The 23936-nt window shown below is 44.3% G+C and overlaps 1 protein-coding gene across 2 annotated transcripts in view; it reads left to right on the top strand.

Annotated features, from left to right (window-relative positions):
• SYN1 (synapsin I) overlaps positions 1 to 23936 on the top strand; it is a 45158-nt gene continuing 21222 nt past the window's right edge. For both annotated transcript variants that reach the window (XM_032843021.1, XM_032843020.1), the window contains exons 1-5: positions 1 to 377; positions 11378 to 11435; positions 11541 to 11632; positions 13672 to 13828; positions 14001 to 14090. In XM_032843021.1, coding sequence (XP_032698912.1) covers positions 1 to 377; positions 11378 to 11435; positions 11541 to 11632; positions 13672 to 13828; positions 14001 to 14090 — 774 coding nt within the window. The remainder of the gene's footprint in view (positions 378 to 11377; positions 11436 to 11540; positions 11633 to 13671; positions 13829 to 14000; positions 14091 to 23936) is intronic.

Raw genomic sequence — 23936 nt, 5'->3', positions numbered from 1 at the left:
ATGAACTACCTGCGGCGCCGCCTGTCAGACAGCAACTTCATGGCCAATCTGCCAAATGGGTACATGACAGACCTGCAGCGCCCGCAGCCACCCCCGCCGCCGCCGGCTGCCCCCAGCCCCGGAGCCACGCCCGGTCCCGCTACTGCCACTGCCGAGAGGGCCTCCGCGTCTGCCCCTGTGGCCTCTCCGGCTGCCCCTAGTCCTGGGTCTTCGGGGGGTGGTGGCTTCTTCTCGTCTCTGTCCAACGCGGTCAAGCAGACCACGGCGGCCGCGGCGGCCACCTTCAGCGAGCAGGTGGGCGGCGGCTCTGGGGGCGCAGGTCGTGGGGGCGCTGCCGCCAGGGTGCTGCTGGTCATCGACGAGCCCCACACCGACTGGTAAGCCACTGCTGCGGACGTCTTCCCGCGGGCCTGGGTCCCCAGATCGTTCCACGACGAGCACTTACCAAGCACGGCTTGTGTGCCAGGCACCTGGCCCCCTACCCTAAACCCTTTTCCTTTAAATTATTATACCGTGTGCATCCTCTGTGCCCCGCCCTTGCCCCCCACCCGGCCTTCTCGATCCATACAGGGAGCAGTTATCGGGCGCCTGCTGTATAACTCCTTCCTGAAAGACTTGGCTTTAGGATATCCTGTGAGCGTTCGGGAGCCTAATGTGCCTTGCCGCGCCCCCCCCCCAACCCTCACCCCAAAGGCCTTGTCCTTTAATGGATCTTGTTAGCATTTATCAAGTACCTGCAGTGTGCCTTCTCTGGGAATCCTTCCCCAAAAGCCTTTGGCTTCCCTGAATTTTGTGAACATTCATTGAGAGTTTGCTATGTGTCTTGTCCCCCTCAAGTCTTGCCCTAAGGTCTTCTCTCTAACAGATCTTGTGAGCATGTATCCAGAGTGTGGTATGTGCCCCATCCCAACCCTCTCCCCAAAGACCTTTCAAGCTATTCAGTGAACGTGGATTGCCTGCTGTGTATCCCATCCCCTCTTCTCCCTGAAAGTGTTGCCTTTAATGGATCCTGTGAGACTTTATTGAATGCCTTCTGTGTGTTGCAACTCTAAGTCCCCTCTCCAATAGCTTATTTCTCCAAAGCACCTAGAAAACATTTACTAAGTGCCTGGTGTATGCCCTATCTCCAAACCCCTTTCTCAAACGTGTTTTGCTCAAATGAGTCCCATGAGCATTTTTGAGCCTCTGTGCGTGACTCATCTTCAGACTCTCCCCAAAATCCTTTTCCTCCAATGAATCTAGAAAGCATTTATTGAGGGCCTTGTTTATTCTCCATTCTCAGGCTACTCCAAAGACCTTTCCTTTGGTGAACTCACCTAGAATTTATTCCCTGCCTGCTGCATGAGCCTACTCGAAAGCTCCTTTCCTCCAGTGTATTCAGCAAGCATTTATTGAGTGCCTGCTGTTTATCCCATCCCCAAACCCTTTCCCCAGTGACATCAGTCTGCATGTGTTGAACACCTTCTGCATGACCCAACCTTAGACCTTCTCCATAAAGACTTGTCTCCAGTTAATACAGTGATCAAATATCTAATACTTGGTGTGTGCACCATTTCAATCCTCTTTCCAGAGGCCTTTTCTTTTTACTCACCCCTTGGAGCGTTTGAGGAGGACCACCGTGTGCCTGATTCTATGCCCTCACCACAAGAGCCTTTCCTTTCATGGATGGAGAATCAAGCTTACATAGATCAGGCTTCTGCAGCCCCATTCCCCTTCCCTGAAGACTTTTCCTCCAGTGGATCCAGTGATTGTATGCCTACCCCTAGCCCACCCTCCAGCAAAGACCTTTTCTTTTAGTGGATCCAGTGAGCATCTATTTTTGTACTGTCTGCCAGATGCTTGATTCTAATCACCTTCCCCCAGAGATCTTTTCTTCCCATGGCTCCTGTGAGCATTTATGGAGTGCTGTCTGTGTGCTCTGTGTTCACATCTCCTTCCCAGTGGATCCGGTAAGCACATATGCAGTGCCTGCTGTGTGCAGGGAGTAGACACCTCTTCCTTACCCCTAGAAGAAACTGTGCCAGTCATAAAGCCTCTCCCTAGGGTCCTTTTTTTTTTATTAATCTACAGCCCAGTTTATAAGGATTACCCTTTTTCCACTCCCCTCAATGTCCCTAGGATTCCCTCTCCCAATCTTAAGTCTGTACCCCAAAAGGTCTTTCTTCTACTTAAGCCAGTAAACACTTACTTGAGTTCCTACTATAGAAGGGCCATTCTCAACGCCTTCTTTTCCAAGTCTGAAAGTTACTGTCCTGTCTCAAGACCTCTCTCTCCAGGAGTCTACTTCAACCTAAATTTATTGAGTACCAGCTTTTTACTGTTTAGATCACTCCGCTCCCGCTGCCTTTACCTAGCAGCCTTTCTCTCTATTCAGAGCCGTTTATTCACTCTGTAGGTATTTACTGCATAGTTTCCATGTGTCAGAGTGTGGGAAGCATCCATTTAGCATTACTACATACTAGGAAGATTCCTCCTTCAGTTCCCCTTCCTTTTAACTCCAACCACCGGCTGGATTCTCTACACCCTTTTCTCCATTCAACCCCACAATTGTTTAATAAACACTTACTATATACTAAGGTCCCCATATTCAGTGCCTCTTTCCCTCCCCCTCTTGAAGCTCTAATTCCCCCTTTGACAGTCCTCATCTGACCTTTGACTCTATGCAATCTGGAAAGTTCACAATGTGCACCTACCGTACTCTGGCTAGGTCCCCTCCCTCCCTTCGTAGCCATCTTCCCAACTGCTTCCCCCCACCAATTAATCCAAAAAGCATTTGTTAATCTCTGACTGTATTCTTTTCAAACAACCACCTCCTTTTCTCCATCAATCCATAAAGCAGTTCTTGAACACTTGCTGTAATTCCTTCACCAACATCCCCTCACACAGGAGCCATCTTCTTGGCTAAATTTGCTCCATTGAAGTCAACAAACGTTAATGGGGCCCCTGCTGTATACTGGTAGCCACTCTCCTTTAGACTTCCCTTCCCCACTCCCACACTCCAGGAAGTTCCTTTGCTTCATTTTCCTTTAGTCCAGCAAACATTTTTAAATTATCTACGGAATACTACAAGACCCTCCCCCTTTCCATAATTACAACTCCAATGTTTTCCATTGTTTTCAAAGTTGTCCGGCAAGCATTTATTGAGCACCTGTTAAATTCAGTGAAAGATTCTTCCCTTCTCTTCCTGCATCTCAGAAACCCCCCCTTTATCCAGCTGCTCTAGTCTTTTCTTCTGGTCAATCTAGCAAGTGTTTACTTAGTGTCTACTATAGTTGGGGTGCGATGGACAAAGGGAGAGGACTTGTATACTCACAGCAGGCTCAGCGTGGGGAACAGAGACCTCTGCATCACCTGCCTACAGATACTGCAAATACCATCCAGGCTTTGGGGATTCCAGCCTGGAATAGAGGAGGAGTTGTGCAGACTTCGTAATGGATTGTACTCCTGGATAGAGTCTGACACCTTTTTCACAAAATCTCACCACTCTCACCCTTTCCTGGGTCTCAGGTCCTCTGTGGCGCACACTTGCAAACTCTGAGTTGAGAATCATCTCCCCTTTTTAGAGATAATGTAGCCAAGTGTTTGGTTCAAACTGCAGGTCTCCTACTGGCTTGTAACCAGGATTTCGTTTTCTTCATGCAGTAGTATAAATGAAAATAGAATCTGACAAGAAATTTATGACACATAGTAAGTGGGATTATTACCATTTAGTGGAACTGTTACTCCAGGAAATATAATCAGTAATGTATGCCATATATTACATGTGGCATATGCTCTATCATACATTTGCTATATAATAGGTTTATAGTACATAATACATATATATACATATGTGTTTTTCTTCGTGAAATGGAAGAAAATAGAATAGAAAATATTAGACTCCATTGCACATAGTAAAGGTAATCATTTACTGAAAGTTTCATTGCAGTTCTATAGATATGTTTATGCACCTTCTAGGTACATACATGGTTAGTATGTAATATGTAATATATGATATATTACATAAGGCACACTATATTATATTTGCTGTGTAACAGTAGAGGTGTCATATAACATATATTACATATATAGGGTAGGTTATTATGTATACAGTGGGTTATATAAACTATATCTCTTCTTGTGGCTTCTTTTCTTAGACTTCCCTGGAAGCAGGCCCTGAGACTCTGAGGTTTGTGTGCAGATTTACTGGGGAGAGCTCTTGGGAACAACACCTGTTGCGGGGGAGGAGTGAGGGAAGCAGGATTTAGTGGAGGGAAAGGTTGAGCTATGATGCAGCCACAACAGAAGCCTCAGCCAACACTTGGGGGGAGCTAGAGAGCTAAGATGACCCTTCAGAGAAACCTTCATGGGGGGATGGTGTCCAAGCTTTTGTATTCTTACATCAGTCAATAGTTAGGCATGGGCTGCCCCCAGGAGGGAGGCCTTTTCTTGGGGAAGGCAGACCCCTGCTGAAGAAGGCAGTTCCCAGTGAGGGACTCCCAGTGAGCACCGTGAGCCTTCAGCAGCAAATCTCCCCGGAAGTTGGGAACTAGATAGGAAGGCGTGAAGGTGAGCCGCATGTCAGGGTGGGGGGGAGCAAATGGGAGTGGGGGAAGATCTGAGGGGAGCACGGAGTCCACTCCTTATACTGCTCAGATTCACTTCTTAGATTAAGTTAATCGCCCCATCTGGGCACAGCATCTCCAGGATTGTGATTGGTCAGATTTTCTGGGGGGGGTGGAGCTTGAAAGAGAACGGGTTAGTAGCCTCCACTGCTGTAGAAATAAATGATCTGCTTCTTCCGTTTCCTTCTTCAACCATACATTCTAGATTCCCCTCCCCCTCAGCTAGCGCCTCTCTTGGTCTCTGTGGCTTACCTGATGAGTGATCCATTCCCTCATCCTTGAGGGATCCCTGAGCCCTTGGTCCCCATGCCCTTCTCAGGCTGTGGCCACTGTCCTTGTTCATTTCCCTGCAGAGCTGTGCAAGGAGTACCCACCCACAGACAGCCAAGAAGATTGCCTGTGTGTCAAACACATCTCTCCCCACCCCCTGCTCTTGCCATGTAATAACAACCCCACCTCTTCCTGATGTTCAAGGCCACATACCCCTGTGAAGACAGTGATTTATTCCTCCTCATATTCATTGGCGTGTGAAACCTAGGAGTCCAGGTGGCATCCGTAGCTTTGAATGTAATAGGATTCTTGCTGTGTCCCCTGGTAGCGGTGTTCCCCCTTGGAGAACCAGGACCTCTAACTTTGCAGAGCCTTGAGGGAGCAGGAAGCACCTGTTCCAAAAGTGGATCACCGGGACTGATGGTAAGCTGGGCCCCTCCTACTTTCTCCTCCGAGTTCCCAGACCCGTATGTTCTACCTATTGGGAACACAGCGCAAGGAATGGGCCGCTGATTTTGGGTGCTTTGGAGGACAGTGCCCCATTCTTTCACAGTATCATGTCCAAGCTAGCATCTTTGCCCCGGCTGCAAGCTGTTCCAGGCCAACAGCTCCTGGGTGCTGTGATGTATAACATCATCAATCAACTCCAAGGTCATGGGCCCGCTTCAGGACGTCCTTTGCTATCAAGTGTGTCCTTCCATTTGATGCAGTGTTATGAGGGATCTCATACCGGTGGCTCCAACATTGGGTAAGCCCTCGGGCAGTGATACTGGCTATGACCCTGCGGTCGGGAAAGGCAAACCCCCCATATACAATATTCCTGTCAAAATGAATCCTTCGTCTTTGCAGGGTGGATGGAGCCCAATGGAGTCAGCTCGCCACCAAGTGGCTATCTAGGCTTCTTAAGGGATAGGGACGGTGCCGTGTCACGGGCTCAGTGTTGGTCTCTGCTGCTGAAAAATTGGACCTCAAGCAATAATGCCATTGGCCCCACTTAGAGCCACTCTCTCTGCTTGTCTTGCTAGTTCATTCATGGGCCCATCTGCTCGCACTGGGGTGGCCGACTTGAGAGGCTGGCTGACATCATCAGGCTGACTCATTCCGTCTACCTGGTTGTTTAGTGCCTCTTCCATTGTGGATGCTGTCTGGTGGGTGTTAACACACAATGCACAGATCTTCACTCCTCACTTTTTGCCCACTCCCATGTCCACCCACGTTTCTGTGCCCCAGACCTTCTTGTCCTGATCTTCTTTTTTTAAAGTTTTTATTTAAATTCCAGCTAGTTAACACACAGTGTGATATTAGTGTCAGGTCTACAGTCTAGTGAGTCAGCACTTCCTTACGTGGCCCGGTGCCCATCGTCTATTTCACCCTTGCCCTCCCACCCCTGTAACCATCAGTTTGTTCTCTATAGTTAAGAGTCTGTATCTTGGTTTGCCTTCCCCCCCTTTTACACTTTGCTCATTTGTTGTGTTTCTTAAATTCCGCCTAGGAGTGAGATCATATGGTATTTGTCTTTCTCCACTGACTTACTTTACTTAGCATAACACTCCTTGTCTTGATCTCCTAATATTTTTCCTTCAAGGCCTCCGATCAGCCAAGCCACCCACCATGGCCCACAGGTGAATGTATATTCTAATCGTGGGCCATTTCCCTTTCCTTGCTAAGTAAATTACCGGGGGCCCAGCCCAAAGCTCTGCCTGTTGGGAGCTCTGCCACTGTCTTCCACAACCACCCTGAGTGGGGCTATGACACAGCCTCTGTCCCTTTTTGGCTTCTCCCCACACACCAAGCCAGTCCATTTGTGAACCAAGCTGAGGCTTTTTCTCCCTTCTTTCAGCCACTGACTGTGAGGGGTCCCCTTGGTGAGCTGAGAGAGACACCGGGGCACCAGGGTGGGTGACACGGGCATCGGGATAACCTGTTCAGTTAGCTTGCTCAGTCCTGCTTGAGCCTGATTCCAGCTGCTGGGTCCATGTGACGTTATTATTTGGTGGGCCCGGCCGGACCCAGCTCACGAGGGGCACCCAGAGGCACAATCGCTTGGTGCCCCATAGCCATGCATTCTGTCTCTTCCAGAGCCTGGTAGGGCACCAGGAAGTGGTTCTCAAGAGTCACGTGATTCTCTGCTGCAGATGGCCTGGCCTTGCTCCAGAACCCCCAAGGTCCTCCCACTCACACTTCCCATAAACTCCACATTGCATCTTTTCCCACTACTGGCTTATCTGGTATCACAAGATCTGCGGGGTCATATGGCCTAAGTGGAAAGATGGCTGGCACTGTGGTCTGGCCCTCCTATGGATCCCTTTCTGCTCTGGCCCCTGTTCAGGGAGGGCAGCCTAATGCTCCCCCTGAAATAGGAATCAGAGTAGTATCTTCAGGTGCGGGATAGGCTGCTTCTAGAACCTGACAATGCTTACCAAGTGCTGTGCGCTTTTCCTCGTGGCAGGAGGTGCGAGATGTGACGTTTTGCCCTATTATTTGGAGGGGGCTGTCCTGGGCCTGCCTTGGGCCATTGGACCCCTGGAACTTTTACTAATGTTCCGGGCCCCTGAGTCTTTGTAGTGTTCATCTCCTGCCCTCTGGAGAGCATACATCTTAGCCAGACAACGTGCTACTCATCCCTTGCTTGTCTTGCCCAGTCAATAAGATGCCAATGATAGAGTGGTCCAGTGTGACATCCTGGGGGATGTCCAGATGGCCCAGTGCCTTTGGACCATAGAATGACACACGGTAAGAAACACAGCATGACCCCATGGCAAGACCTTCAACAGATATTCCTGTCAGTCCCATGTGAACGTGAAAGGTCACCGATCCTCTCTTCTGGTCAGAATATAAGAGTGCATTCAGGAAGTCAGCGGCTACCTGCTGGACCCGAGTTCTGCTCTGACAATGGCAGCCTGTCCAGTATAGCTGCTTCCCTTAGGGATACTGCTTGGTTGAGCTTGCAAGAGTCTACAGACATTCTCCAGGAGCCGAACTTGTCCATTCAATGGGAGATATGATGGGACTAACACCCCTGCATCCCTTAGATCTTTCAAAGTAGCGCTAGTTTCCACCATCACCCTTGGGATAGATATAATCTTATCTTGGATTTGCTGATTTGATCGGGGGGGGTGGGGGTATAGTTCTAGAAGCGTCCATTTGGACCTTCCCACCACAATAGCTCTTACCTCGCAAGCCAAGGAACCCACGTAGGGGTTCTGACAACTACAGATATGTCCAGTTTAATTATGCATTTGCAGACTGGAGAAGTGACCATGGGTGGACTTGTGGACCCAGGGGACCCACTGTGAACAGGACCTGGGACAGGACTTCAGATGCCACCTTCCCACTATTGTGCCACTCTTGCCAGCATATTCCTTATTGATTTTGTAAGTTGGGTAGATCCTCTGGCCCTTCCCATAGAACAGAGTCAGCTGATGAGTTTCCTAGACTCATGTAGCATAACTTCACTAACATGTCTGCTTCTTTGAGTCTTTTGATCCTTTCTTCCACAGTCTGCCATGGAAGATTTGGCATTTCTGCTTCACTTGGTGTGGGCCACTGTTTTCTCCAAACCTCCACAAGTCATCCAACGGTCCTTGCCAGGGTTTCCAGTTCTGGGTCCTGGGAGAGCGCTCCAACTTCATGTTCCACCTCCTTGGTTCATTGTCCTTAGGACCCAGCTTCTTGCATACTTTTACATCTCTTGTTAGTACATACTGGCCAGATTTTTCAGCTTCTGTATACTGTTTTCTTCCTTTGCAAATGTACTTCTCCAATCAGACGTACTAGGATTTGACCCTGCTTATTGATCTGGTTGCTAAGAGGGGAGGGAGGGAGGTTGTGAAAGGGGCAAGCATTGTTTTAAAAGGCACCTGCTTCCTTCAAGGCCTCTGTATTACCTTCAAGCAGAGGGAAGGTCTATATTCTAACAAGGAGGAGAAGCCTACCTCTGCAGGCCCAGTCGGTTCAGGTGAAGCAATAGGTTTAAGGTATTACATGCATCTTCCCAGATATCCCCATCCCGAGTCTAAGGGCTTCACTCTTGGCCTATTAGGGCCCTGATCATGACATAAGAGATGTGCTAGGCCTGATAATTCAACCTCCTCTGAAGTTTTGTTACAATTAGGATCATGCCCTAAGTCCCTGGTCTTCCCCAATGCCTGCCCTCCAGTTGCAGAGGATTAGGGTTTCCTTAAATGTAACCAAGGGGATCCTCTGGCTTCCACATTTTGCTTTGGATTAGCTATCACTCACCCTGAACATATCCCATCTTTCTTCAGTTAATCAATCATTGGTGTTTAGCAAACAATCACCGGAGTCTGCTGACCATTTCCCCCAGGCCTCTAGAGTACCAGGGACATTTCACCAACTGGTGCACTCCCTTCTGCCAGGATCTCATTACAGTTGACCCTCAGTAAAAGTTACTGATACCCCCACACCCCGGGAGGTGCCACACTTTAATTCTTATGCTCATGAGAATGAACTCCACACTGCCTCTTTTCCCACCACGGACACGTCCAGTGTCATGGAATATGCCAGAACATAAGGGTGTGAGTGGTATCCTGCTGGTACCACAGCCCAGACCTGCGGAAGAGTGTGTTATGTGGCTACAGTATGTGGGTGGCTCTCCGTGCCCCCCCCCCCCAGCAAAGGAGAGTTCCTCCTTGCCTGCTGGCTGCTGGATGACCCAATTCCAGAATGGCATTAGAGTCTTTTTTGTGGTTTGACATCTCTGGCACACTGGTTTAGGCTGGGTTCTCTGGGATCGGATTTCAAGGCAGGCATTTGTATGCAGGAGGCTTGCTGGGAGTGCCTTTAGGATCAACCCCTGTAAGAAGGGCAGGGTTGGGCAGAGGGGGCACCTGGTCCACAAGGCAGCTGAATCAGAGACTGACTAGGGGGAACCCCTGCGGGTGGGATGGTCCTTCAGAGTCAGCCTATACTGAGGCCAAGAGGCTAGCCTTTGTACTCACCCATGGACCAGAGAGAAGACACGGGCTGCCTAAAGTAGGTCTAACCTTGGCTAAGGCAATTCTCTATGAGAGAAGACAGTTCCCAGTGGGACATAGCCTTAAGATGTCACCAGCTGACACTCAGGGTGCATTGGCTGTGAAGAGGCCATCTGAGCAGAGCACCACAGTATTCACTATACTTAGGGTCAAAAAAGTTTGAAATATGGGGCTCCTGGGTGGCTCAGTCAGTTAAGCATCTGCCTTCAGCTCAGGTCATGATTCTGGGGGTCCTGGGATCGAGCCCTGCATGGGGCTCCCTGCTCCGTGCGGAGCCTGCTTCTCCCTCTCCTCCCCACTCATCTTCTCCCTCTCTCTCTCAAATAAATTAAATGAAATCTTTTTTAAAACTTTGAAATACAGTGATAGAGTCTACACACATCATTATTTTATAAATGAAAAAATGTTCTGGTCTCAGAGAAATTCTCCTCCAACGCTTGTGAGGGGACAATGTCAGTAATGGAGTGTGCTTGTGAGAGAGAGGGAGGGAGAGGGAGAGGAGAAAATGGCTGTGCTTGGGGTCTTTGGGTTTGTCCATGAAGTCTGTAGGGCCCGTTTATGTTGGGTGGGTGTCTGTGTCAGAGACAAGCCTGGGAGTGCCTCCTTTCCTCATCCCTCTTGAGTGAGACCCCTGACTGGAGATGAGTTTCTGCATGTAGAGAAGCCTGTTGGGTAGGAATCCTGGGCCTGGGGTAGGATGCCGCTGGAAACCCAGCCTGGCCCAGGGATAATGAGGTGGGAGTTCACGCTGCACTCATGGCTGGCTTCCCCTCGCACTCCCCTGGCTGGCTGGCTGCCAGCCACATCCCTCCCTATGCCCATCATTGCTGCCCCCCACCCCCGCCGGGCCGCTTCCAGTAGAACCACCACCAGCCTGCATCCCTCGATCTGCTCCTCTTTTATCTAGTCGCCCACCCATAGTTGGGTCCCTCAAAGCGCTCAGGCACATGTGGACAAGTGTGATCCTCCATGGGGAAGGGCCAGGGCGCAGAGAGATCCTTCAGGACGCGCAAGCAGACACAGGCGACTGAGGCATTCCCCAGGCACACTTCATATATACATATTCTCTATGGGTTTTTGGTTTTGTTTGTTTGTTTTGGATTTATTGGTGTTTTGTTTTGTTTCACTTTGTTTTCTTGCCATTTACAAACCTCCATGCAATTCCAAAGTACATTACCGCTTGCAGAGTGCACTCCTCCTTTGGCAAAGCTTTTTGAAGAAAACATTTCTGGGAACGGTGTGATGAGCAAACAACCCTCTGGGGAATGTCTGCCTGCCGCTGTGGTTTGAGAACTTCGTTTAGAGTTCACAACGTCCTCTGACATTTACACACCTCCGGAAGGGATCACAACAGAACTTACTGTATCCCAAGCACTGCTGAGCTTTGCAAAGTGTTTCAACAATCACGAAGCACCTTTATGGCTCTGAAGGGTAAACGGGTCAAAGGAACTGGCCTGGGTTTTGACCTTCTGAGACTGATGGCTGTGCTCTGCTTTTCCTCTCCAGGGCAAAATACTTCAAAGGGAAGAAGATCCATGGAGAAATTGACATTAAAGTAGAACAGGTTAGTTGGGGCAGATGGATCTGGGGGTCGGCTGTCCAGACCGAAAACTGGATGGTCGTTTTGGTTTGATGTGGGTAAATCACGGATCTTTTTTCTCCTTCCTAGGCTGAATTCTCTGATCTCAACCTCGTGGCTCACGCCAATGGTGGATTCTCTGTGGACATGGAAGTTCTTCGGAACGGGGTGAAGGTCGTGCGGTAAGCAGAGAGGTGAACTTGGTGTTATGAGATAGGCATAAGGACTCCCTTAGAGCCGTGGGAGCGTCACCCCCCTCTCCACCCATCCTCCTGGGAGCAAGAACTTAGGTATGTTACAATAGCCAAGATATGGAAACAACGTAAGTGCCCAACTAGTGAATGAATGGATAAAGAAGATGTAGTGTGTATACACTATGAAATATTTCGGCACGAGAGAAAAGGAAATCCTGCCCTTTGCAACAATGTGAATGGACCTTGAGGACATTATGCTAAGTAAGATAAATCAGAGGGAGAAAGACAAATACTGTATGATATCTCTTGTCTGTGGAATCTAAAAAAAGCCAACCTCATAAAAATAGGGAGTAAAATGGTGGTTACCGGGGACTGAGGGGTGATAGAATAAAAGAGATGTTTAGGGGCACCTGGGTGGCTCAGTGCGTTGAGCCTCTGCCTTCAGCTCAGGTCATGATCTCAGGGTCCTGGAATGGAGCCCCGCATCGGGCTCTCTGCTTGGCGGGGAGCCTGCTTCCCCCTCTCTCTCTGCCTGCCTCTCTGCCTACTTGTGATCTCTGTCAAAAAAAAAAAAATCTTAAAAAAAAATAAAAAGAAATTAGGGGGACGCCTAGGTGACTCAGTCGGATAACCATCTGCCTTCGCCTCAGGTCATGATCCCAGAGTCCTGCGATCAAGTCCCATGTCAAGCTCCCTGCTTGGCATGAAGCCTGCTTCTCCCTTCTCCACTTCCCCTGCTTGTGTTCCCTCTCTCGCTGTCTCTCTCTGTGTGTCAAATAAATAAATTAAAATCTATATTAAATAAATAAATAAATAAAAAGAAATTAGGGGGGTGCTTGGGTGGCTCAGTTGGTTAAGCGTCTGCCTTCAGCTCAGGTCATGATCCTGGGGTCCTGGGATCGAGTCCTGCATCCAGCTCCCTGCCCAGCCAAGACCTGCTTCTCTCTTTCCCTCTGCTACTCCCCCTGCTTGTGCTCTCTCGTTTTCGTCTCTCTCTGTCATATAAATAAATAAAATCTTTTTTTTCAAAGACTTTATTTATTTATTTGACAGACAGAGATCACAAGTAGGCAGAGAGGCAGGCAGAGAGAGAGGAGGAAACAGGCTCCCTGCTGAGCAGAGAGCCCGATGTGGGGCTCGATCCCAAGACCCTGGGATCATGACCTGAACCGAAGGCAGAGGCTTTAACCCACTGAGCCATCCAGGCGCCCCTAAATAAAATCTTTTAAAAAAATAAAACGAGGTACAGAATGTGGGAAGATCGCCTCTCTTCTGCGGAGCCAAGGGTCCTAGCAGACCGCAAGCCAAACTTTTTAGATATTAAATCAACAAATATTTCTTGAGCATCTACAGTATGCCAGTTGCTGCCCTCAGCATTTTACATTCAACAAATATTTACTGAGCGCTGATTATGCACCTGGACCTGTTGCATGTGCTGAGGACCTGGCAGTTAAGAAAACTGACCCCCCAAAAGAGCCCCTGCTCCCCCCCCCACAAAAAAAACCCTCTGCCTTCACAGACATTGTATTCTACTGTGGGATACATGCAATAAACAAATCAGAAAATGTAAAGTTGCTAAGAAAAAATATATAGCAGCAAAGGGATAAAGGAAACTTTGGATACTGGAGGGGTCTGCAGTTTGGAGGAGGAAGACTGATACTGTGAGAGACATTTTTTAAAAGGTTTTGTTTTTTATTTGCTTGTTTGAGAGAGAGAAAGAGAGAGAGAGAGCCCGCGCAAGCAAGGGGAGAGGCAGAGGCAGAGGGAGAAGCAGATTCTGCGCTGAGCAGGGAGCTCGCCTGTGGTGCTGGATCCCAGGATCCTGGGATCCCCAGAGAGTGGGAAAGTGTGGAAAGGGTGTTGCTGCAGGAGGAAACAGCTTGCGTGTGTGTGTGCACAGACCTGAGCAACCACTTTGCAATTTCTAGGAGCTGCAGAGATTTCGAGAGGTGGTTTTTGTTCTAAGGGTGGTGGGGAGCTCTGGGGGCGGGTGCATATCCTCGACACCTCTCCCCCTGCCACCCCAGGTCTCTGAAGCCGGACTTTGTGCTGATCCGCCAGCACGCCTTCAGCATGGCTCGGAACGGAGACTACCGCAGTCTGGTCATCGGGCTGCAGTATGCCGGGATCCCCAGTGTCAACTCTTTGCACTCTGTCTACAACTTCTGCGACAAGCCCTGGGTGGTAAGTGGCGGGAAGGGCGCTGCTGGCGGAGGGACTATCTCCTGTATGCATGCGTGTGGGAGTTCGAAATCCCTGCGATCTTGGGGAGGGGGTGGTGCTCGAAGCTCAGAATCCCAGCTTGGAGACTGTCCCCACGGAGGGCGTGCTGACCCATCTCTCCTGGCTCTCCTAGTTCGCCCAGATGGTTCGACTGCACAAGAAACTGGGAACAGAGGAATTCCCTCTTATCGATCAGACCTTCTACCCCAATCACAAAGAGATGGTGAGTCTGGGGGCCGTAGGAAGGGCAGGAGGGGAAAGCGTCGTGCCTACTTCGACCTTATTGCCAGGGGACGCATTATTAGCAATGGCGACGGTGTCAGGGAGCGCAGCCAGTGTGTGTGGGGGGGGGGCGGTGAAGTTGCTTCGCAACCTGGTTTATTAATTGCATGAATTTACTGATGGGCTTACAAGTGTGATTGCAGTCATTGATCCTGTTTCTTATAGTATCTCTTCTCACCGGTATTAAAAATCAACTTCTACTGTAAACGAACAGAGCTAATGTAATGAATCAGATTATATTACATATAGAAATCAAGTCATGGTTACTTATATTAGCAAATATGCTTCGTGATAGAAATGTCACCCATGTTGCAAATGAGGATTGGCAATGAAAATCATCACTAGCGATGTTACAAATTAAATTGCTTACCAGGAGCAATTGAATTGTGGGTTACTATGATTGTAAAATAAAATCACCAATATTACAACTTATCACTACTACTACAAATTATTGTTATTGCAGCAAATTGTGAGGACCCATGTTATGAATCAAAATGCAGTTCCTTACAGAAATTGAATAATCATTACTAGTGTCATTGAAGATCATAACTATTATTACAAATTATTATCAATATTACAAATTATGTTCTAATATAAATTATAAGTCTCTGTTTTGAATTATATTATGCTTACTAGAAATTTCATGATCATTACTAATATCAAATATTATAACTAATATTACAAATTTCTGCCAATGTTACAAATTAAGATTACTAATGTGAATTATGAGTAACTATGTTTTGAATTATCTGGTAGCTTCTAATAGAAATCATCATTAATATGGTTTTAACAACTCCAGTTTATATTATGACCAATTACTAATATTAAAGTTATGAGTACTAATATAATTTATGAGTACCACAGTTATGAATCAAATTTCAATTGCAAATAGAAATTGAGCCAGCATTACTGATGCCATCAAACTTTACAACTAATTTTATAAATTGTTAACAATGTTATAAATTTTGTTTGCTTATATAAATAATCACACCACTTGTGTGAGTTAAATTACAGTTAAATGTCAATATTGACCCAACATTACCAACTTGGTAAAATAAACATTGGTATCAATATTAAAAATTCTTACCAGCATTACCAATTATGGCCACTGATATAAGTTAACAGTGTTACGAATTAAGTTTTCTTACAGATGAAGATCAAATCATTAGTTCTTAGGAAACCCAATTTGCTTATCATTATTATTATTCATGTTCTTTGAGAGGACAGAATAGCTGACCGTGGTTGAGAGCGTGGACTCTGGCCAGAATTTCTATATTGGAATCTGAGACCTACAACTTATTATCTCTCTAACATAGAAAATGTTACTTAATGCTCCGTGCCTCAGTTTACCCACCTGCAAAATGGGGGTAATAATAGGTCCTGCCTCCCAGAGTGGGTGTGAGAATTAAGTTATTTAATGACTGTAAAGCGGTTAGAACAGTGCGTCTGACATATGTTAACTTCTCCCGCAGTGTTAACAAATTTCCCTTCTATTCCTAATTTGTGGTGTATTATTATCATGAAAGGATGTTGAACTTTGTCAAATTTTTTTTTCTGTATTTACTGATATGATCGTGTGGGTTTTTTTCTTTTATTGTGTGGATATGGTGTATTATATTACTTGAGTTCCATGCGAGTTGAGGCGCATTGGCATTCCTGGACCATCTCTCACTTGGTCTGGTGTATAATCCTTTTTAGGATTCAGTTTTTAGTATTTTGTTGAGAATTATGGTATCTATAATCAGAAAAGATATTGATCTACTGTTTTCTTATGATGTCCTTGTTTTTGGTATCCGGGTACTAGTAGCCTCACAGAATGAGATGGATAGTAGTCCCTGCTCTTCTATTCTGGGGAAGAGCTGTGGAAGATTAGTGTTAATCTTTTAAATACTTGTAGAATGTGCAGGTGAAGACATCGACATCTAGTCCTGAGCATTTCTTCTTCTTCTTTTTTTTAAGAATTTATTTATTTAGGGTGCCTGGGTGGCTTAGTCAGTTAAACATCTGCCTTCAGTTTAGGTCATGATCCAAGCGTCCAGGGATCGAGCCCCACATCAGGCTCCCTGCTCTCAGGGAGCCTGCTTCTCCCTCTCCCTCTCCCCTCACTTGTGTTCCCTCTCTTGCTCTCTCTCTCTCTGTCAAGGAAATAAATAAGATCTTATTTATTTATTTCTTTGGCAGAGAGAGAGAGAGAGAAAGAGAGCACACAAGCAAGGGGAGGGGCAGAGGGAGAGGGAGAAGCAGGCTCCCCGCTGAGCAAGGAGCCCAACATGGGGCTTGATCCCAAGACCCTGAGATCATGACCCGAGCCAAAGTTAGATATTTAACCGATTGAGTCACCCAGGCGCCCCTTCCTGGCATTTCTTTGCAGGATGTTGTTGTTGTTATTATTATTATTACTGATTTTATAGGATTATTCAGATCTTCTAGTTCTTCTTCAGTCAGTTTTGGTAGTTTGTGTCTTTCTAGGAATTTCTTCCCTTCATCTAGGTTTTCTAATTTGTTAGCGTACAGTTGTTCATAGTACTCTCTTCAGTTTCTTTTCATTTCTGTAGGGTTAGTAGTTACGTCTCCTCTTTCATTCCTTATTTTAATAATTAGTTTTTCTCTTATTTTTCTTAATCTAAAGGTTTGTCAATTTTGTTGATTTTTTCAAAGAACCAACTTGTGATTTCATTGATTTTCTCTATTGTTTTTCTATTCTCTATTTCATTTATTTCCATTCTAATCTTCACTACTTATTTTTTTAAGGATTTTATTTATTTACTTGACAGAGAGAGAGAGAGAGATCACAAGTAGGCAGAGAAGCAGGCAGAGAGAGAGAGGGAAGCAGGCTCCCTGCTGAGCAGAGAGCCCGATGCAGGGCTTGATCCCAGGACCCTGAGACCAAGACATGAGCCAAAAGCAGAAGCTTAACCCTCTGAGCCACCCAGGCACCACCGCCCCTCATTACTTATTTTTTATTGAAGTATAATTAACATGCAGTGTTATATGTTAGTTTCAGATGTATAATATAATGATTCAACAATTCTGTATCTCTCTCGGTGCTCATCAAAGATAAGTATACTCTTAATTTCTTTTATCTATTTTGTCCATCCCCCACAACCCACCTTCTCTCTGGAAACTACCAGTTTGTTCTCTGTATTTAAGAATATGGGTTTTTTAAAAATTATGAACAATTTTAAAGATTGTATTTATTTATTTGTCAGAGAAAGAGAGAAAAAGGACAAGCAGGGGGAGTGGCAGGCAGAGGGAGAAGCAGACTCCCACCTGAGCAGGGAGCCCAACTCGGGACTTGATCCTAGGATCCTGGGATCATGACCTGAGCCAAAGGCAGATGCTTAAGCAACTGAGCCACCCAGGCATCACTAGGCATTTTTTTCTATCTCCTTTATTCTTGTTTTGTTTCTTATTTTTATTTAAAATCAATTAATTAACATATAATGTATTATTAGCTTCAGAGGTAGAGTTTAGTAATTCATCAGTTGCATATAACACTCAGAGCTCATAACATCAGGTGCCCTCCTTAATGCCCATCACCCAGTTACCCCATCCCCACATCCACCTCCCATCTAGCAATCCTGTTTGTTTCCTAGAGTTCAGAGTCTCTTATCATTTGTCTCCCTCTCTGATTTTGTCTTCTTTTTCCCTCCCTTCCCCTAAATCCCACATATGAGTGAAATCATATAGTATGTGCCTTCTCTGACTTATTTCACTTAGCATTATCCTCTCTAGCTCTGTCCATGTCTTTGCAAATGGCAAGATTTCATTCTTTTTAATGGTTGAGTAATAGTCCATTGTAAATATATCGCATTTTCTTGATCCATTCATCTATCGATAGACACTTGGTTGCTTCCATATCTTGGCTATTGCAAATAATGCTGCAATAAGCATAAGGATATATATTTTTCAAAGATTTTATTTATATATTTGATAGACAGAGATTACAAGAAGTCAGAGAGGCAGGCAGGGAGAGAGGAGGAAGCAGGCTCCCCGCTGAGCAGAGAGCCCGATGTGGGGTTTGATCCCAGGACCCTGAGACCATGACCTGAGCCGAAGGCAGAGGCTTTAACCCACTGAGCCACCCAGGCACCCCAGGGATATATATTTTTGAATTAGTGTGTTCCTTTCCTTTGGGTAAATACCCCATAGTGGAATTACTGGATCACATGATAATTCTATTTTTAATTTTTTGAAAAGCCTCCATACTATTTTCCACAGTGACTGCACCAATTTGCTTTCCCACCAACAGTACATGAGTGTTCCTTTTTCTCCCCATCCTCGCCAACGCTTCTTATTTCTTGTGTTTTTGATTTTAGCCATTCTGACAGGTGTGAGGTGACATCTCATTCTGGTTTTAATTTGCATTTCCTTGATGATTAATGATGTTGAGCATCTTTTCATGTGTCTGTTGGGCATCTGGATGTTTTCTTTGGAGAAATGTCTATTCAAGTCCTCTGCCCATTTTTAATTAGATTATTTGTGGGCTTTTTAGTGTTGAGCTGTATGAGTTCTTTGTATATTTTGGATATAAACCTCTTATCAGATTAACCCCTACTGATTTGAAAATATCTTCTCCCATTCAGTAGGTTGCCTTTTTATTTAACTGGTGGTTTCTTTTGATGTACCAAAGATTTTTATTTTGGTGTAGTCCCAGTATTCTAATTTTGCTTTTGTTTCCCTTGCCTGAGGAGACATACCTATAAAAATGTTTCCATGGCTGATGACAAAGAAATTATTGCCAGTGTATGTCTCTAGGAGTTTTATGGTTTCGAGACTTACATTTAGGTCTTCAATCCATTTTGAATTTATTTTTGTGCATGGTGTCAGAAAGTGATCCAGTTTCATTCTTTTGCATGTAGCTGTCCTGTTTTGCCAACACCAGTTGTTGAAGAGACTACCTTTTCCCCATTGTGTATTCTTGTCTCCTTTCTCACAGATTAATTGACTGTTTAAGTGTGGGTTTATTCTGGAGTCTCTATTCTTTTCCATTAATCTACGTGTCCAGGGGCGCCTGGGTGGCTCAGTGGGTTAAAGCCTCTGCTTTCGGCTCAGGTCATGATCCCAGGGTCCTGGGATTGAGCCCCGAATTGGGCTCTCTGCTCAGCAGGGAGCCTGCTTTCTCCTCTCTCCCTCTGCCTGCCTGTCTGCCTACTTGAGATCTCTGTCTGTCAAATAAATTTTAAAAACTTTAAAAAAAATAATAATCTACGTGTCCAATTTTGTGCTGGTAGCATACTGTTTTGATTACTGCAGCTCTGTAGTATATCTTCAAATCTGGGATTGTGATACTGTTAGTTTTGTTCTTCTTTTTCAAAATTTCTTTGGCTATTTGGGGTCTCTTGTGGTTCCATACAAATTTTAAGATCATCTGTTCTAGTTTTGTGGAAAATGCTGTTGACATTTTGATGGGGATTACATTAAATCTGTATATTGCTTTGGGTTGTATGGACATTTTAACAATAATGGTTCTCCCAGTCCATGAGTATGGAATACCTTTCCATTTGTTTGTGTCATTTTCAATTTCTCTCATCAGTGTTTTATGGTTTTCAGAGTATGGGTCTTCCATGTCCTTGATTACGTTTATTTTATTTTATTACTTTTGGTGCAGTTGTAAATGGGATTGTTTGTTAATTTCTCTTAGTTAGTTTCTTAGTTTCTCTTTCTGCTACTTCATTGTTAGTGTATAGAAATGCAACAGATTTCTGTATATTAATTTTATATCCTGTGATTTTTCTGAATTCAGCAATCAGTTCTAGTCGTTTTTTGGTGGAATCTTTAGGGCTTTTTATATATAATATCATTTCATCTGCAAACATTGAAAATGTTACTTCTTCCTTACTAATTCAGGTGACTTTTATTTCTTTTTCTTGTCTGATTGCTGTGGCTAGGACTTCCAGTAGTATGTTGAATAAAAGTGGTGAGAGTGGACGTCCCTATCATGTTCCTGATCTTAGAGGAAAAACTCTCAGTTTTTTTCCCATTGAGTAAGATGTTAGTCGTGGACTTTTCATGTAAGGCCTTAATTATGTTGAGGTATGTTCTCTCTGAACCTGCTTTGCTGATGGACCCTGTGCACCTGTTGGGGCCTGCCCTCAATGCTCTGACAGGCTGTTGCAACTTTGCCTTAGCCTTTACTTCCCGGTTTTGCAGAGCCTCAAGGTCAGCCAGAGATCCTGAACATGCACACAGCCTTGGGCATATTTGTGGTTTTCTAGATTCCTGGGAATTTGTCAGTGTTTTTCAAAGCCTCCTATGAAGATCTCCTTACCCAACTTTTCCTGTTAGGTTTTTCGGTCTGCTTGTAATGTTTGTCCTAACTATAATCACTGCCTCCAGCACTTGCTATGCTAAACAATTGCTACTGATTGTTTTTGAAAAAAAAAACAAAAAACAAAAAAAACAGGGAAAGCTGTTCACACTAGGTGAACTCTGAGTCAAATCAAATAGACAAGCCCTGTGAATGGAGTTTTCTAGGAAAGTTCCAGACAGGTCAAATGAAGATAGTTCTCTAGGAATGGGACTTTTGGAGGAAATTCCAACCCTGTTCTTCCTCCCGCTCTGGCTGATAGGCTGCTGGTTTTCATCAGGACTACAAAACTATTGATTTTCAAGGCTGTTGTGGAGGTAGAGAGAAGGTGATGGAAACAGAGAAAGTCCGAATGCCACAAAGCATACTGTTCTTACTGAGATTCAGCGACTTTTCTTGAATAGATGCTTCCTGAATTATTATAAGCCTTTGGCCAATTTTTAGAGTTCTGAAAAAATTAATTTTGACAATTTTTGTCAGTATTCCCATTGCTTTTATGGAAGAGAAGGTTTTTATAGGCCCTTACTCTGGCATTCCACTGACCTCACTTCCAGACACACCTTCCTCTTTCCCACCCCAGCCCTAAGATGATAGCATTTCAAAACCAGGGTGTGGGAGCCAGATGTACTCATTGATACTAGAATATCTTTGCTTCTAGGCCTTCTCATTATATAGAGCTAAGAAATTTATATATATATATATATATATATATATATTTTTTTTTTTTTATGTGTTCACACTGATACCTCTAATTGTAACCCAACACATCACAGGGTCCCATCTAGCTTTCCCCCAGTCTATACTTATATTTTTCTTCTATAACAATGAGAACACTAGCCTCCCATATCATCAGCGTATTTACTCATTTGCTCAGTCCCACAATACACAGAATGTATTTTTAGAATTTCAACATCCACACCACTATGAAAAACAAACTAAAAGCCTGAGATTTGTTTGCCCTTTTAGGTCTTCAGATGAGGATGTACAGTCAAAGTGCTATATTCAAAAGTTTCTTGGTTATTTTATTTTTCGTTCAGCATGATTACCTTATTCATTGTATTTCAAATATAATTTGTTTCTCTTTCTATTAAATTTTAGTCTTTTCCCTATCTATGACTTAATTGTATATTTTTTCATGTAAGACATTAGCATGATCCAAAAGTCAAAATATTAAAAAGCATACACGGATAAAATTTAAAAACCTAGACAGAATGCATAATTTCCTAGAGAAGCACAATTTACCAAAATTGACCCCATTAGAGCTTAAAAGACCAATTTCCATAAAACAAAAGAGAAAGTGAGTAAGAAACTGCCTCATAAAAAAGCATCAGGCCCAGATGGTTTCACAGGAGAAGTCTCCAAACTTATGGAGCAGTTAATCCTAATGCCAAATAAATCGTTCCAGAGAACAGAGAATGAAAAGAAATTTCCACATGGTTTTTCTAAAGCAATTATAACATTTATTGCACTCAAAAAAGCAGGAACTATTTTCACTTGTTAGTAACAATGCAATAATCCTAACTGAAATTTCAGCAAATTAATTCAAAACTACATTAAGAAAATAATGTAGCATAACCCGGTAAGTGAGTTTCCTTCTGGGAATGCAAGGATGGTTCTTTATAAGTAATGTGTTAATATCATACAATTTATTAATAGATCTAAAGAGAAAACCATATGATATTTCCATAGCTATTTTAAAAGACTTTGGCAGAATTCTGATATGATCATTCAAAAATAGAAATCAACTGATAACTTCTTAACATGATAAAATTCATATACGTCAATCCTAAAGTTATCATCAACTTAATGAGACAACATGGAAGGCATTTCCACTAAGATCAGAAACAAGGCAATGCCCTCTGCCTGCACTCCTTTTCAAAGTTGTACTTAGAGATATTAGACCAATGCAGTTAGAGTAGGAAAAATAATTATAGATGTAAGAATGGGTAAAGAAAATACAAAAATATCTCTATTTTTTAAAGATTTTGTTTATTTATTTGAAAGAGAGAGTGTGAGAGAGAGAGCACTAAAGGGGGAGGGTCAGAGGGAGAAGCAGACTCCCGACTGAGCAGGGAGCCTGTTGCAGGACTCAGATCCTGGGACTCGAGGATAATGACTTGAGCTGAAGGCAGTCACTTAACTGACTGAGCCACCCAGGGTCCCTAAAAATATCTCTATTTAAGACAATACCAATAGTATACCTGGAAATTCCCAGGAGAACCAATAATAAAGTTAATTCAAGCAATAAAGAATTCAGTAATACAGCAGAATATAAAATCAATATATAGAAATTAGTTTTCACACACACAAAGAACCAGACATAACATATAATATAAGGGAAAATGCTATTTATGATAACAAAAAAAGATACCATCTGTCACGATAAAGTCAACAAGGAGTAATGCAAACTTATATGAAGAAAAATTTAAAACACTTCCTGAAAGACACAAAGGTAGACTCACACAAAAGCAAAGACATTCCTTGTTCTTGGATAGGATGAATTAGTATCATAAAGATGTCAGTTTCCCTTCTCAAGTCTTCATTTATAAATGCAATGTGATCCCCAGAAACATACCTATAGGCTTTTATCTGCAACTGATAAAAGTTGATAGTGAACTTCACATGAAAATGCAAACATGGAAGAATATCCATTAAAAAAAAGAAAAGAAAAGCTATAATGGGGGGTGGGGGAAATTAGCCCTAACAGCCTTGAGGGAGTCTAATGCCTCTGCCAGCGAACATTCTATGAAGGTTTTCTAATTTAAACAATATGATGCTGACACATGAACGGGCAGTCTGACAGACTAAAAGAAAAATTAAAAGTCCAGATATAGATCTATGTACATATGGGAATCTAGTGGATGATAAAAGTGGCAAGCTTTGTTTTTGACATTTAAATCCTTCATCTGAAATGGATTTTTTCCCTTTTTTAACACTCTTATAGACATCTCTATTACATGTGTTCTTGAACACTTCTCTACACGCATTACAGGATGGTTGAAATGTCCATTCACTTATGTAACACCGTTCTTCACATAGCGAAGAAGTAGCACTCTCACAAATGTCCTTATTACGCGTGTTCTTTAGAATTGATTTTCCTATACAGGTTGAAGTAGGTTGAGATCCACTTTCATATCTTTCCTTTCCTCCCCCACAGATCTGGTATGCCACCTCCGCCGTGTACCCAAATCTCATGTGTTAATGGGGGCCAGTTCTGGACTCTGATCCAGTCCATTGGTCACTTTCTTTACACCTGTCCTGGAGCAACCCTAGCTTAAAGACTATATTTTCTCATTGACTACTGATACCTAGTAGGGCAGTCCCACCTCCTGGCTGTTCTTTAGCTATACATAGGCAGAAAGAACAGGACCAAAGAGGCCGGGAAGAAGACAGAGCTAATGGCGGCCGATGATGGCGGCTGGATCACATGGGCATTGGACTTCCCGCAGGCTAGCTTGCCACTCACATTTCCTCTTT

Source organism: Lontra canadensis, unplaced genomic scaffold, assembly GCF_010015895.1.
Source record: "Lontra canadensis isolate GAN:19392208 unplaced genomic scaffold, GSC_riverotter_1.0 scaffold134, whole genome shotgun sequence".
Taxonomy (NCBI): Eukaryota; Metazoa; Chordata; class Mammalia; order Carnivora; family Mustelidae; genus Lontra; species Lontra canadensis.
This window is presented reverse-complemented; position numbering and strand designations above follow the sequence as displayed.